Source organism: Pecten maximus, chromosome 7 (assembly GCF_902652985.1).
Source record: "Pecten maximus chromosome 7, xPecMax1.1, whole genome shotgun sequence".
NCBI classification, from domain to species: Eukaryota; Metazoa; Mollusca; class Bivalvia; order Pectinida; family Pectinidae; genus Pecten; species Pecten maximus.
The window spans coordinates 13453014-13470221 of NC_047021.1; the positions used below are offsets into that span (position 1 = coordinate 13453014).

Sequence of the window (17208 nt, forward strand, 5' to 3'; positions counted from 1 at the left end):
TAAAAGTACCTTTTAATAGCTGAATAATAAATTCACGACAACCACTTTCATCAAAATAACATGAACAGCACATTTACAAATCGATTCTGCTCCTCATCGGTGTTGTAATAGTCATTGCCTCCTCTCGTCGGTGTTGTTGACATTCGTTATTGGCGCCAAAGTTTGGTGGTAGAGAATTTGTGTATCCCGAGCCGAGCCCGAGCCGAAGACCCGAGCCCGAGCTTTGGATATTTCCGTTTTTCTCCTTCATTACTGAATGGATTAAAGTGATTTTTTCTACAAAGATTTGATTTCAGGTTTTAAATCAATCCGTGTAAGTGGATTTTCTTAAAATGTATTTTAACGTCCTAAATCGACGATTTTCATTTTTTAGGGGGAGAATTTGTGTAGCCCGCAATCAAGCGTGACTTTTCATGTTTTTTGCTAATTATTTCCGATACATGCTATTATTGAGAAATATTACTAGATACAAACAACAAGTAAATATAGCTGATTCTAAAAATATAAATTTCAACATATATCTAATGTGACTTGATGTCAAATTTTGACATTTTTGTAACCGCGCCGACGATCAATGAACTCGCCGTGTTTACCGAGCTTTCACCGAGCCCGTGCTAAGGGCAGATAACTCTACCGATCCCGAGCTTTGTAGAACTTTTAGCCATTCTGGTATAAGAATGTTTCCGGGCTCTGCGACGAGGACGCAGTTCTACAAAGAGCCCATATCATTTTATTTTAATGATTTTATATATATTTACACATCTTTTCATTATTGTTTATCACATTAAAATATTTTTATCACCATATGTACTTTTGTATTTTTTTACGTAGAGAATAAAGTTTTCATTTGTGTTATAAACCAATTCACTCGTTTACTTTTTATCTGTTACTAAAGCTATTTCTTTTAGTAAAAAAATATTTTCATCACTGCATGATTTTAATACAACTACAGTACTATTTTCCTATTGTATTCTAGTTTGAATTTTCGAACATTTAGTACAATGCCAAACGAAACTGTCTCTTGAAAAATGATAATCTGACTGATCACAAACACATCTATTGTGAAACCACCTATCGCAACCAGCGTCACAACTTACCATATCATCAAAAACATTAGAAATATGACATCCATCTGACTCACAATCGATACAAATATCATAAGTTAAGGCTTGAGAAACTTTCTTTTTTCTGTATTTACTAAGTTTTTTCTTTGGAAATTTAGAAAACCTACCATTTGAAATACAATTTACTAGATGCTGTCTCATATAATCTATGTCGAATTCTATTTCTTCACTACCTTTAAACCCATTAAAACAAAACTCTACTAAATTAGCGATGGCAAAAACCCCACAGTCAACCCAATTTGTTTGCTATTGTATGCTAGGTAAAATTGTTTTTAAGATTTTCCTATTTTCCCCGTATGATGAACTTACCTGCATTTCTAAGGACGCTGACAAATGATCTTTCTGCTTAGTTATACCTATCAAACTATCAAGAATATAAACTTCGTTACCACTTACCTCCTGTACTGATACTACCCGATGGTCCTCACCTGTATGATGGATTTGTGTATTGTATTTTCTTCTGACTGTTTAATACCCACGTCTTTGGATATATCTTCCTTCTCTTCCATTATATTTGATAATCTCCTATTTGTTAAAGATAATCTAGACCTAGGTTTGGGCTTTTTAGGAGTACCGATGTCTGAAATATCATGGAGGGGAGAGATTTGATCAGATTTCACTGGAGAAACTATTGTTGTGCTTGGCGTTGAACATTGTACAGAATCACCTAACTTAGTTAACTTACTGTCTGGCGCGGGAACTATATCAGTTTCATCTCTATCACAAGGTCGTGGTCGTTTCCTACCTGCTTTCTTGTCTAATGTACAGTCACAAAACTCGGGATCGGTAGAGTTATCTGCCCTTAGCACGGGCTCGGTGAAAGCTCGGTAAACACGGCGAGTTCATTGATCGTCGGCGCGGTTACAAAAATGTCAAAATTTGACATCAAGTCACATTAGATATATGTTGAAATTTATATTTTTAGAATCAGCTATATTTACTTGTTGTTTGTATCTAGTAATATTTCTCAATAATAGCATGTATCGGAAATAATTAGCAAAAAACATGAATAGTCACGCTTGATTGCGGGCTACACAAATTCTCCCCCTAAAAAATGAAAATCGTCGATTTAGGACGTTAAAATACATTTCATGAAAATCCACTTACACGGATTGATTTAAAACCTGAAATCAAATCTTTGTAGAAAAAATCACTTTAATCCATTCAGTAATGAAGGAGAAAAACGAAAATATCCAAAGCTCGGGCTCGGGTCTTCAGCTCGGGCTCGGCTCGGGATACACAAATTCTCTACCACCCCAAAGTTTTGATAATATTCCGCTATTTTCGGATTTTCCTCAAAATATGAAATAATTGTTTTATGATCAAACATATTAGGACTTGGTTCCACTTTTTCACTATTTCGTATCGAATTTTAATATTAAATTTTATTTAAGAAATAACATGACCAAAGATGATGTACGAAACTGTGGATACCCAATGTGGATTTGTGCAGACGCCATATTTGCTGAAATTTGTAAACAAACGAGAACATTTTCATCCTCGTGTTTTATTTGATGCCATAATATAACATCCATAATGTGAGGTAAAATGTCAAACTTCCAGTATTTATTTAAATGGGGGAATACCTATGCATGTTTTATTACAATCTATGTACAAACGACAGGTTTATCTGAAACTTGAAACCGACCAAAACTTTCGTACATGTACTGCATGATCACTTTCCAGTTACAAAATTAACGGTCTCGCAGAACCTCACAGACAATCGTTTATCTCGTTGTCATGTTGTTATTTTATAAAATCAGAACATTTTCAATGTTTTTACTGATTATCACCGGTGATGTGTCAAAAGTGAAACACCTGCGATGCATAAAATCGTTTCTGAAGTATCCGTATGTTCCACATATTCATGGCCAGTAGGTTTTCTACTTGAATGGTATGCGTGGCCAGCAGATCTTTATCATAGTTATGCTATTGATGTTTACCCTATAGTCCTACATCTCACCCTATTACTACACACTCTAGTTCACTATATATATGATGACATGATATAGTTGTGTCGACATTTCAAGGGAATATGTTCAGAAATCTTATTCTTAAATATCTTGTCATTTGAATAGGTTTATACATTACAATGAGTGAAAAGGAGGGCACTGAGAAGAAGGAAGAGAATGGATTTAAACACTCCTCAGGTGCTAGAGCTAAGCAGAGCAATGAAGGCAGAGCTAGCAACAAAGCACATGATGAGCGTGTGACAGCCAAAGGCACAAAGTCTAGTACACCAGGAACCCCAAATAAGGGCGGCAAGAATGACAGCAGGAAGACAGGGTCAGGTGGCCATGACAATGTGAGGGAGACAAATCGTAATCGAAACAATTCTCAGTATGACCGCAGTGGCTATCGAACCAGTGAACGAGGATCAGATAGAGGGAATGATCGTGACGGTGGTGCCCGAGGAGGGAAGAGTGGGAATAGGGGAGGAGGAGATGGAGGCAGCAGAGAAAAGAGTGGCAACAGCTCCAGAGGGAGTGGTAGGGGTGCAACTGGAGGTACCAACAGAGAAAGAGAACACACACCAAGGTAAAAATTATGTAGAAAATCATCACATCCGTTACTACAATGCATTTGTGCATTTTACAAACTACATGTAAATTACTGTTAACTGTTATCACCAAAAGTCAATACAACATTTAGTTTTATCAGTATAATGTAATTGATAGTGGTTGCCTTGTAATTATATTGAAATTTTGTTACAGGAAATCTGATGTGAGGGACAGAAGAGAAGACAGAGGAGAGAAAGGAGATGGCAGGGAAAGGTGATTTAACGATAGTGCATATCGTGTGATATCCTTAGATTTCTATTGACTCATTCAGACTCTCAATCAGCTGTTCAATTCACCACTTATGAAGCCCAATGAGAGATTCCCTATGAAGATATATAGAGAGTCTTGGGCGAGAGATTAAACTTAAAAGAGGCCAAGATTGATAAGTGTTAAGGTTCAATAATAATGTTGTCCAGCTCTTGATAGCCATATATATATATATATATCCAGACAAGAGATTTTACTAAATTAACAAGATTGTCCATTAACTATAATATTCTGGTATTAGCAATGTGTTCATTGCTTTGTTGGCGAACCCCTATATAAGGTTTCAGTATATCAAGGTTTTAGTGTGTATATTCCCTAGATGTTCTGAAAAGTCTTATGTAATAGTTAACCACTGTATTAAGATAATGTATGACTTTGTTATTATCAAAAACACATTTTAGATGTTACTCATATTCAAGGTAAGAGCTAACAAAATTTCAAAAATATCCTTATATTCAATCAGCCAAAAGAAATCTTCATCATCAAAAGCTCAGATGAGCTCAGCAGCAGATCTAGAAGCTCAGTGGCTGAAGGAGGAAGAAGATAAAAGAAAGAAAGAGGAGGAAGAAGAAAGAATCAGACTTGAGGAAATCAGAAAAAAGGAAGAGGAGGAAAAAGTATTTTTATTTATAATTCAGTTGAAATCCACATTATTCATAAAAATTTAATTTTATCAGCATTTAACCATTATCCGTTTAAAGATGAAATTGAAATAATGGTAAAATTAAATGTATTAAGGTCATTTCAAACAAATAATGTCTGGAATCCATTTGCTTTTAATTATTTACTTTAGAGGAAAGAAGAAGAAGCCCAGCGACTGAAGGAAGAAGAAATTGTAAGTTTATCAGCTGAATTTAGTAACGATAAAATCGGATTAAAACATAACATAAACAAAAATTTGGTCTAGGACATGACATAATATTTTTATATCAATGCTTCCTAATCATGGTCTTTCCCAGGAACTCCCTCACTCTACCCATATCTTTACCATGATTTCTCTCATCTTTACCAGGATCTCCCAAGATCTTAACTGCGATCTCCCCACCCTACCAAGATCTTTACCATCGTTTCCTCACCATACCAGTATCTTTACTGTAATCCCACTTATCCTACCAAGATCTTTACTGCGATTTCCCCACCATACCAAGATCTTTACCTGCGTTTCCTCACCATACCAGTATCTTTACTGTAATCTCACTTATCCTACCGAGATCTTTACTGTGATCTGCGATTCTCCCCACCCTACCAAGATCTTTACCAGCGTTTCCTCACCATACCAAGATCTTTACTGTAATCCCACTAATCCTACCGAGATCTTGACTGCGATTTCCCCACCCTACCAAAATCTTTACTGTAATCTCACTAATCCTACCGAGATCTTTACTGCGATTTCCCCACCCTACCAAGATCTTTACTGTAATCTCACTAATCCTACCAAGATCTTTACTGCGATTTCCCCACCCTACCAAGATCTTTACCAGGGTTTCCTCACCCTACCAGTATCTTTACTGCAATCTCACTTACAAGATCTTTACTGCGATCTCCCCACCCTACCAAGATCTTTACCAGGGTGTCCTCACCCTACCAGTATCTTTACTGCAATCTCACTTACAAGATCTTTACTGCGATTTCCCCACCCTACCAAGATCTTTACCAGGGTGTCCTCACCCTACCAAGATCTTTACCAGGGTTTCCTCACCATACCAAAATCTTTACTGTAATCTCACTAATCCTACCAAGATCTTTACTGTGATCTCCCCACCCTACCAAGATCTTTACCAGGGTTTCCTCACCCTACCAGTATCTTAACTGTAATCTCACTAATCCTACCAAGATCTTTACTGCGATCTCCCCACCCTACCAAGATCTTTACCAGGGTTTCCTCACCCTACCAGTATCTTTACTGCAATCTCACTTACAAGATCTTTACTGCGATCTCCCCACCCTACCAAGATCTTTACCAGGGTGTCCTCACACTACCAGTATCTTTACTGCAATCTCACTTACAAGATCTTTACTGCGATTTCCCCACCCTACCAAGATCTTTACCAGGGTTTCCCCACCCTACCAAGATCTTTACCAGGGTTTCCTCACCATACCAAAATCTTTACTGTAATCTCACTAATCCTACCAAGATCTTTACTGTGATCTCCCCACCCTACCAAGATCTTTACCAGGGTTTCCTCACCCTACCAGTATCTTAACTGTAATCTCACTAATCCTACCAAGATCTTTACTGCGATCTCCCCACCCTACCAAGATCTTTACCAGGGTTTCCTCACCATACCAAAATCTTTACTGTAATCTCACTAATCCTACCAAGATCTTTACTGTGATCTCCCCACCCTACCAAGATCTTTACCAGGGTTTCCTCACCCTACCAGTATCTTAACTGTAATCTCACTAATCCTACCAAGATCTTTACTGCGATCTCCCCACCCTACCAAGATTTTTACCAGGGTTTCCTCACCATACCAAAATCTTAACTTTTGTCTTTATCATCCTATCAGGATCTTTAATTTACCAGGGTCTTCAGATACAATTATTTTACACAATGTTGTGTACAGGTAGTTACTTGTATGTGCAATTTTCATAGTTGTTATACACAAGATACTTAATATTAATTTCCACTTGAAGTGCTTAATAAGTTCAAAAATATCTTTTTTTGTAGAAATGCATTCAAGACTATATAACTGAATGTAAGGAAAGGACAGAGAGTAAAAAACTACTGAAAGAACAGAATCTGGCTGCAGCAGGTTTGTTATGATCTGAAACTTGATGTTTTTTTTCTTAATTCACTGAAATAAATAGCGTTTATTATACAATTTCAAAGGGAATGGAATCTAAAGTAGTTTTACAAAATATCATAATTGCATTGAACGACCTATTATCTAGATTTTTCATTCTTTTATAAATGTGATAGCATTTGAATAAACTTGTTTTTTTTAACAGATCAAAGACCAGATGAAAGGTTTTTTACGAAGCTTGATTCAAACTTGAAGAAAAACACTGCTTTTGTAAAGAAATTGGTAAGTTAGTAAACTCACAATTGTACAGTGTTGTAATCCCAGACACCAAGCCAGTATAACTGATGCTGACAGAAAAGACTATAGTCACAGAGATGAAACTCGGCAATAAGCACATAAGCCAAGTGTCTATTAAAATGAGCATTACTCTATTACCAATCTTGACAAGGGTAAATATATGTTGCATAACACCACTTGTACAAACCTTAGTAAATGTTTGGTTGGGTTGGTATACCAACAGTGACCTAATAATTCAAACTTTTTAGACTAAGTGTTTAATGTTCTTATGAATTTAATTTCAGAAAAATCTGACAGAATCCCAAAAAGAAATGTTGACAAGAGAGTTCCACGGCCTTAATCTAACAAAATATGTTGGTGAAGTGGTAAGTAATATCACTCTCCTGTCAGGTAGTAAGTTGAAAATTAAAAAGGCAACACATGAAATTTGTCTTCTCCATGTCATGCATTATCACCAGTACTGGTGATGTTACAACTATTACCAATAGAAAGATGGACATAGATCCTGGAGAACAATTGTTCTTGTATTATGAAAAGTCTGTCAATTCTACATCAAGAGACTCCAAAATTATGCTTTTCCTTCCAAGATTCAGTATTTAAAGTCTTACTTCTGGAAAGTCACAAACATGTTCACATGTCTTATTTCATAATGAAATGGTGGATTTCATGGTAAAAAGTGTTTTTTTTTATGACAATGTTTAATTTTACCCAGGGCTTCCAAGAGACCTTTAAGAGTTTGTTTTTGACTTGCAAAAATTAATTATGATTCTTAGATTTGAATGGAAATGTCTATTTCATGTTTTGACCATTCATACTTCTTACAAATGGTTGTGTCTGTAAGATGTAAGGGGCCGCGGTGGCAGAGTGGTTAAGGTGTCCCGACACTTTATCGCTAGCCCTCCACCTCTGGGTTGCGAGTTCGTAACCTACGTGGGGCAGTTGCCAGGTACTGACTGTAGGCTGGTGGTTTTTCTCTGGGTACTCCGGCTTTCCTTCACCTCCAAACCTGGCACGTCCTTAAATGACCCTGGCTGTTAATAGGACGTTAAACAAAAACAAACCAAAACAAACCAAACTGTAAGATGTTAAAATGTAAGGCTCACTTGAAAGTTCTGTCACATTTTCATTTGTATATTGTTTAACGATGACACAGAATTTATAGCAACTCACTCTAATGCTGTTTTCTGTTCAGGCTGCGGCCATCACTGAAGCTAAACTGAAGATGTCAGATATTCATTGTGCAGTTCACATCAGTAGCATCATGTTCCAACGTTACCATGAATTTCCTGCTGCTCTGCTGGAAAACATACAGAAGTTTCTTCTGGGAAAGAAGGATGATAAGGTAACAACAGTTTCAAAACAACAATAGAAGTTGGTAGGATTTCTTATCTTGATTTGTAAATGTGTTTTAACATATTTATCTGACTATTATTTGTGTTAACTGTACATTTCTATATTTTAATGCACTCTGATACAAGAATGTATGTCACGTTGGAATGGGATAAGCATTGCTCATGTTGTCTATATGTATGGTAAATACTTGTTCCTTACAATTAAGCTCCTTCCAGGGTTTATATGGAGACCATACAGTCCTAATTTAATATTATGTCATAATGAAACATGTCATGTTGCTTCCTGTAATCATGTTCCTCAGTTTCCTTACTTCCAACATTTTGTACATGACACATGGTTTAACTGTCGGTGATAACTTACTCAGCTAAAATTTGCCAGTTTAATGTTTGCCATGCAATATTAATTTAAATATGAAAAAAGCAAATATTAGACAACAGGCAAAACAAATCCTGCTACAAAGTTTATGATAGTGTTGTTATCTAGAAACCATTCTAATTTTCTCCTATACATTGCCTTCATTTTGTGTGCACATTAATGTGTAGTATATGTTGACAGATCAGCAACCCCAGTAAATATCGTGTAGACCTGCGATTTTTTGCGGAGTTGGTGTCTGTCGGACTATTCTCCAAGAAGGAGGGTTTGGCTGTGGTGGGAAAACAGTTAGAGCAGCTTGTAAACAATGACCATGAAGAACACAATAATCTGGCCATCCTGTCCAGTTTCTGTAAACACTGTGGTGATGACTACATGGGGTTAGTCTCCAGGAAGTACAGGCAAGTTTACACAGGATTTTATATTGTAACAGAGAGCTGGGTTGTGGTGACAGTACTGCTATCCTAAAGTTTAGGTGACTGATTATGGTCACAAACACAAGGTCACCAAACAGTTATTCTGTATCCACTTCATAACTGATAGTAAACATGGACCATCATTTATAAAATTATGTGACTGAATATATTAAAGCATACTGCCACTGATTATAGAATAGCATGTTTTTGAAAAGCCAAGCTATGTTGATCCTCATATATAACATTTTTGCCAAGAACGTCTTTTAAAATAATGAAAGAATAAATATTATTTTATGAAATTGTAGTTTCTTTCATGTGGTAGATAATTGATACACTCTCCGATACCTGATAAGAGGTTTTTAAATATATATATATACTGTATATGTTTAATACTCTCTAAGAGAAAGTTATTTTTTCAAATACTTTTAATTAGATTATGTTACAGTAGCAATTAGATAAAAATTAAATTAGACTGTATTTTGAAATATTGAAATTTTATTGAAGAAAACAGTTTAGTAATGTCATGGATTTGAATTGAGTGAAAGTCTTTTTTCAAGTTTTGAATGTGTCATGTTCTTAATATATGGATTCTATTTATATCAATAGATTACTTGCTGAAAAGTATTCACTTGAAATACCAGTAAGTCAGGTAAGAAGAAATTCACACGACAGACTATATCTATATCCATCATCAAATAACATAATTTAGCAAAAGCAAAATTCAACTGTTACAATAATAATTGTAAGTCTTTTTATAGATATTTAAAAACTGAAACAATATTTGTGAAGTTGACATCATTATAGAGATATTTGAAACAATGGTAAAAAAAAAATTGAAAGATCCATGCCCCAGATATTTTCACTGTTTTAATTTCATCTAAAGTTTTGAATCCATGGATACAAAATGCTTCAAATGGTTTATTAAAAAGAAATTAATGTATTAAAATTCAGTTTTCCTGAATTAAGATGAGTTAAAGAAAAGATTGTTATTGTCTACAGTGATGCCATGTATTACTCTTTCTGTAGATGCTGCAGCGCGAGAAGCAAAAGGCCTGTCGAAATCTCATGAAGGACTACTTCCTGTCTCTGTGTAAACATCTGATACGAGTGTATAAAGACCTGAAAAACATAGAGCGACACAATCGCAGGACTCTTCAGGTAAGTATATTGTGAGGTGCTGTTCAGTGTTATACAAATATATTGTCAAATGTTCTTAGGTGATTAGGTGATATAAGTATATTGTTAGATGGAGATACAATATCCTAATAAGTGATTAGGTGATACAAGTATATTATTAGATGGAGACACAATAACCTAATAGGTGTACATTTCTCACATAAGATTAAAAATAATTTTGTGAGTCTACTAGTTTTAAGGATAATCTCAAATTACATTATTTTGTTAATACATGTTATGCATTGTCTTCTTCAGACAAAGGGAGAGCTGAGCAATGAGAGACGAGAGAGCTATGAAAATGCATTAGCTGCTTATCAAAAGCTTCATGGCAACACGTCTGTGTATTCAGTAAGTATATCGTTGGAACTGTTGTTTTAAAATGTATGAATTTTCTGATACAGTGTTCAAAGATTTATACCACAAATGTAATGATGGCATGTAGTAAAAACGTCAGTAATACATTATCTAACTCTTCATGTATTGTAATGGTTGTCAGTAATACATTATCTAACTCTTCATGCCTTGTTATGGTTGTCAGTAATACATTATCTAACTCTTCATGCCTTGTTATGGTTGTCAGTAATACATTATCTAACTCTTCATGCTTTGTAATGGTTGTCAGTAATACATTATCTAACTCTTCATGCTTTGTAATGGTTGTTAGTAATACATTATCTAACTCTTCATGTATTGTTATGGTTGTCAGTAATACATTATCTAACTCTTCATGCCTTGTTATGGTTGTCAGTAATACATGATCTAACTCTTAATGTATTGTTATGGTTGTCAGTAATACATTATCTTAACTCTTAATGCCTTGTTATGGTTGTCAGTAATACATTATCCAACTCTTCATGTATTGTTATGGTTGTCAGTAATACATTATCTAACTCTTCATGCTTTGTAATGGTTGTCAGTAATACATTATCTAACTCTTCATGTATTGTTATGGTTGTCAGTAATACATTATCCAACTCTTCATGTATTGTTATGGTTGTCAGTAATACATTATCTAACTCTTCATGTATTGTTATGGTTGTCAGTAATACATTATCTAACTCTTCATGCTTTGTAATGGTTGTTAGTAATACATTATCTAACTCTTCATGCCTTGTTATGGTTGTCAGTAATACATTATCTAACTCTTCATGCTTTGTAATGGTTGTCAGTAATACATTATCTAACTCTTAATGCCTTGTTATGGTTGTCAGTAATACATTATCTTAACTCTTAATGCCTTGTTATGGTTGTCAGTAATACATTATCTAACTCTTCATGCTTTGTAATGGTTGTTAGTAATACATTATCTAACTCTTCATGTATTGTTATGGTTGTCAGTAATACATTATCTAACTCTTCATGCTTTGTAATGGTTGTCAGTAATACATTATCTAACTCTTCATGCCTTGTTATGGTTGTCAGTAATACATTATCCTTTGTAATGGTTGTTAGTAATACATTATCTAACTCTTCATGCCTTGTTATGGTTGTCAGTAATACATTATCTAACTCTTCGTGCCTTGTTATGGTTGTCAGTAATACATTATCTAACTCTTCATGCCTTGTTATGGTTGTCAGTAATACATTATCTAACTCTTCATGCCTTGTTATGGTTACAGGATTTGTTGGATGAAGACATGCCAGACTTACCAGAGGAAGGTAAAGTTTTAGTTGGATTCTGACTTGATGTGTTATTACTGGATAAATGTGAAACCTGTCAGTGTTTCTGGTAAAATTTATATATGTATTAATGTTAAGTTATATCAAGTAAAGAGATATATATTATTATAACGGAACCAACTTATCCATGTGTCCTTCCTTCTGACAAAATCTTGGTACCTCAATTTCCATAGTTTCATGAATTGCCACTGATGTTGTCACTACACTCTGAAGTTAATCAATGACCTGACTTGGCCATGGAAAGGTATTTGATTATCTAACACTGATACTTAATGGTATGTTTCAGATCTGTTAAAAGATGAGGAATCTGGGTTTGATGTGTTTGACCCTTCAAAGAATGCAGAGGTTAGTGTCAAAGTTTTATCAAGTCTTGTGATTATTGCACTCTTATCAAATCAAAAATATTTCATTTTGCTTTTGTTATGTTTCATAATAAAGGCTACTAACATAAGAAAATATAAATTATGATCACTGTTACCTTTCATGGTGTGTGGTGTAGTTTCAGTATGTCGGCGACAGTACACTGTTTGAGGATGAGGATGCAAGAGCATTCTACGAATCCCTGCCCGATCTCAGAGCTTTTATACCAGGGGTGTGTATAGTCAATCAACATACTTTTTACAAATCATTTAATATATTAATTATTATATCATTGGTTTATTAAAACATGTATTCTAATATGCTATTTCATTTGAAATTACCAGTTTGTGAAATAAAATATACACATGTCAAGTATTTTTTTTTTATTAATTGATATAAAAATAAAATTGGCAAAATGAAATGTATATTTTATGTTACAAAAAAAGTGTAATATAATTATTTTACTGTAAAATTTTGTAGATTTGTTATAAAGAGAGTGAACAGAGCACTGTCAAGGATGAAACCAAAGATGTGGAAACTGGTTTGGAGGAAGGTAAGGCTTATTGTCTTCTCTGTAAGCACTTTTTATCAGAATTAAAGAATGATTGAGATTTAATAGTATTTTGCTTGAATAATTGTGTAGTTGGCTTATTTCAAGAATTCCCAAATGAATGACCTTGACCTACATTCAAGGTCACATGGGTCAAATAGGCTAAAAGCTTCCAACAACTTCTTCTCAATAACCAAGAGGCCCAGGGACTTGATATTGGGCTTGAAGCATGCTGGTGTGAAGGACTACCAAGTTTGTTCAAATGAATAACCTTGACCTACATTCAAGGTCACATGGGTCAAATAGGCTAAAATCTTCAAACACCTTCTTCTCAATAACCAAAAGGCCCAGGAAGTTGATATTGAGCCTGTAGCATGCTGGGGTGAAGGGCTACCATGTTTCAATGAATAACCTTGACCTACATTAAAGGTCATGGGGTCAAAAATGATTAAATCTTGAAACAATGATTTCTCAATAGCGAAGCGACCTGATATTAGGCCAAGAGTATGCTGGAATGAAGGGCTAGAAAGTTTATTGACATGAATAAACCTAGCCTAATCTGATAGTTGAATGAAGTGGTAATCAGAAATGACCTAGATCAACTTCAAAGTTTCTGCAGAGCCAGATGAGTGATACAGGCCCATTGGGCCTCTTGTTTATTTTTCTATACTTACCTGGTACTGACTTGTTGGCATAGTGAGTTGATCTCCCATATAGATATACTATCTAGTCTCCTTCTACATCCTTGTTAACATCAACATGTATATTATATGTTCCTTAGTAGTTTAGGCTCTAGGAATGTCATCTTGATTTTGATGTTTCTTGGAAAGATGACGAAGTTTGCAAGAAATTAATTAGAAAACTCTTGTTCTCTTTTACAAACTGGGATTTATTCTAGTTAGTATATATCAGAAGACAGCTTCAGTTTGAAAGGGAACTCATCAAACAAAACAGGATAAAACTTTCATTAAATTGATCACACAGTCTATTAACTGGTGGTAAAACTTGAATAGTCTAAGAATCGATAGTGATCTTAGGATGGTGTGCATAAAGTTTCCAGTGAGATTTCCTGTTTTATAAGACAGTACTGTAAACCACAAATATTAGTGAGCAAGGTATTTTATTTTATTATAATTATGTATTAAGATAAAAGGTAAGAACACCCCGTCATTTCACAAAAAAATAGTTAACTAAGAGAAGTTTCTGAGAGTGAAATTGTAGACTAAATCACTACGGAAATTAATTTGAATATTTCTGTATAACTCCATGTGTTGTTATACAGACATGGAGAATCTTAAAGTGGAAGACGTGGAGCGAGAAATGGAGACAGAACAGCAGATCGCAGAGGTGGAGAATAAAGAAGCAGAGGAGGAGGCTGCAAAGGTCAAAGATCAGGAGGAAGAGGTGGTACCTGCTGCAGAAGAGGATTACAGTGCTCTTCATGATCTGGACAGTGAGTTTACACTAGATAGATACTATATGTTGATGATATTTGTGATTTTATGTGACTAACAATATCATTTATATCCATATTTCTTCATTAAACATATTGTTGATTCCTCTGTAATCATAAGATATTATTAATGACAGAATTTCATGTTGAAATGGTGAATATGTCCATTGATACAAAACAATAATCTTCCCCAGAAAAAATGGTTTAGAGCAGCAAAATATTAACATATTTTCTTATTATTGTATCTTAATTTGAATTTTTAGTAGCTTGTGTATCAATCTATTAGCTACTATTATATTATTATAAAACAATTTCTTTGTACAGTTGAAGATGATGCAGATACTGGCAATCTGATGAAGGTGCAGTTTGATGCTTACCTCCTCTCCCTCCCAAACTGTGTTAACAGGGACCTACTGGACAAAGTGAGTAACTAAACAATATATACCTGGACAAAATGAGTAATGACACAATATATACCTGGACAAAGTGAGTATTGACATAATATATACTTCCTAACCTCCTCTCCCTCCCAAACTGTGTTAACAGGGACCTACTGGACAAAGTGAGTAACAAAACAATATATACCTGGACAAAGTGAGTAGCTAAACAATATATACCTGGACAAAGTGAGTAACAAAACAATATATACCTGGACAAAGTGAGTATTGACATAATATATACCTGGACAAAGTGAGTATTTACACAGTATATACCTGGACAAAATGAGTAATGACATAATATATACCTGGACAAAGTGAGTATTGACACAGTATATACCTGGACAAAGTGAGTAACTAAACAATATATACCTGGACAAAGTGAGTATTGATACAATATATACCTGGACAAAGTGAGTAATGACACAGTATATACCTGGACAAAGTGAGTAATAACATAATATATACCTGGACAAAGTGAGTATTGATACAATATATACCTGGACAAAGTGAGTAATGACACAGTATATACCTGGACAAAGTGAGTAATGACACAGTATATACCTGGACAAAGTGAGTATTGACAGTATAAACCTGGACAAAGTGAGTAATGACATAATATATACCTGGACAAAGTGAGTATTGACATAATATATACCTGGACAAAGTGAGTAATGACACAGTATATACCTGGACAAAGTGAGTAATGACACAGTATATACCTGGACAAAGTGAGTATTGACACAGTATATACCTGGACAAAGTGAGTAATGACATAATATATACCTGGACAAAGTGAGTATTGACATAATATATACCTGGACAAAGTGAGTAACAAAACAATATATACCTGGACAAAGTGAGTAATGACATAATATATACTTGCACAAAGTGAGTAATGGCATAATATATACCTGGACAAAGTGAGTAATGACACAATATTTTCCTGGACAAAGTTAGTAACGAAACGATATATACTTGCACAAAATGAGTAATGATATAATACAGTATATAACCGGACAAAGTGAGTAACTAAACAATATATACCTGGACAAAGTGAGTATTGACATAATATTTACCTGGACAAAGTGAGTAATGGCACAGTATATACCCGGACAAAGTGAGTAATGACATAATATATACCCGGACAAGTGAGTATTGATACAATATATAAGCAGACAAAGTGAGTATTGACATAATATATACCCGGACAAAGTGAGTAATGACAAAATATATACCTGGACAAAGTGAGTATTGACATAATATATACCTGGACAAAGTGAGTAACTAAACAATATATACCTGGACAAAGTGAGTATTGATACAATATATACCCGGACAAAGTGAGTAACTAAACAATATATACTCAGACAAAGTAAGTATTGACATAATATATACCCAGACAAAGTGAGTATTGACATAATACCCAGACAAAGTGAGTATTGACATAATATATACCCAGACAAAGTGAGTATTGACAGTATATACCGGACAAAGTGAGTATTGACAGTATATACTGGACAAAGTGAGTAATGACAGTATATACCGGACAAAGTGAGTATTGACAGTATATACCGGACAAAGTGAGTATTGACAGTATATACCTGGACAAAGTGAGTATTGACACAGTATATACCGGACAAAGTGAGTATTGACAGTATATACCAGACAAAGTGAGTAATGACAATATATACCTGGACAAAGTGAGTATTGACAGTATATACCGGACAAAGTGAGTATTGACAGTATATACCCGGACACAGTGAGTATTGACAGTATATACCCGGACAAAGTGAGTATTGACACAATATATACCTGGACAAAGTGAGTAATGACATAATATATACCCAGACAAAGTGAGTATTGACACAGTATATACCGGACAAAGTGAGTATTGACAGTATATACCCGGACAAAGTGATTAATGACATAATATATACCTGGACAAAGTGAGTAATGACACAATACATTCCTGGACAAAGTTAGTAACGAAACGATATATACTTGCACAAAATGAGTAATGATATAATACAGTATATAACCGGACAAAGTGAGTAACTAAACAATATATACCTGGACAAAGTGAGTATTGACATAATATTTACCTGGACAAAGTGAGTAATGACACAGTATATACCCGGACAAAGTGAGTAATGACATAATATATACCCGGACAAAGTGAGTAATGACATAATATATACCTGGACAAAGTGAGTAATGACACAGTATATACCCGGACAAAGTGAGTATTGACACAGTATATACCTGGACAAAGTGAGTAATGACATAATATATACCCAGACAAAGTGAGTATTGACACAGTATATACCCAGACAAAGTGAGTATTGACATAATATATACCTGGACAAAGTGAGTAATGGCATAATATATACCTGGACAAAGTGAGTAATGACA

The 17208-nt window shown here is 34.7% G+C and overlaps 2 protein-coding genes across 3 annotated transcripts in view; one reads left to right on the forward strand and one right to left on the reverse strand.

Moving 5' to 3' along the window:
* Positions 1-155, reverse strand: part of LOC117331668 (protein MCM10 homolog) — a 39082-nt gene extending 38927 nt beyond the window's left edge. Inside the window, exon 1 of one of the 2 annotated variants that reach the window (XM_033890496.1) lies at positions 10-155. The gene's annotated coding sequence lies outside the window, so the exon portion shown is untranslated. The remainder of the gene's footprint in view (positions 1-9) is intronic. The other variant, XM_033890497.1, reaches the window with a different exon arrangement.
* A 2397-nt stretch (positions 156-2552) lies between these two features.
* LOC117331669 (regulator of nonsense transcripts 2-like) overlaps positions 2553-17208 on the forward strand; it is a 42239-nt gene continuing 27583 nt past the window's right edge. Inside the window, exons 1-19 of the mRNA XM_033890498.1 lie at positions 2553-2667; positions 3203-3662; positions 3839-3898; positions 4416-4569; positions 4746-4787; positions 6624-6708; positions 6905-6981; positions 7281-7361; positions 8189-8338; positions 8905-9122; positions 9744-9786; positions 10164-10295; positions 10569-10661; positions 11933-11972; positions 12280-12338; positions 12493-12585; positions 12834-12906; positions 14186-14356; positions 14681-14778. Coding sequence (XP_033746389.1) covers positions 3217-3662; positions 3839-3898; positions 4416-4569; positions 4746-4787; positions 6624-6708; positions 6905-6981; positions 7281-7361; positions 8189-8338; positions 8905-9122; positions 9744-9786; positions 10164-10295; positions 10569-10661; positions 11933-11972; positions 12280-12338; positions 12493-12585; positions 12834-12906; positions 14186-14356; positions 14681-14778 — 2115 coding nt within the window. The 5' untranslated portion in view covers positions 2553-2667; positions 3203-3216. The remainder of the gene's footprint in view (positions 2668-3202; positions 3663-3838; positions 3899-4415; positions 4570-4745; positions 4788-6623; positions 6709-6904; positions 6982-7280; positions 7362-8188; positions 8339-8904; positions 9123-9743; positions 9787-10163; positions 10296-10568; positions 10662-11932; positions 11973-12279; positions 12339-12492; positions 12586-12833; positions 12907-14185; positions 14357-14680; positions 14779-17208) is intronic.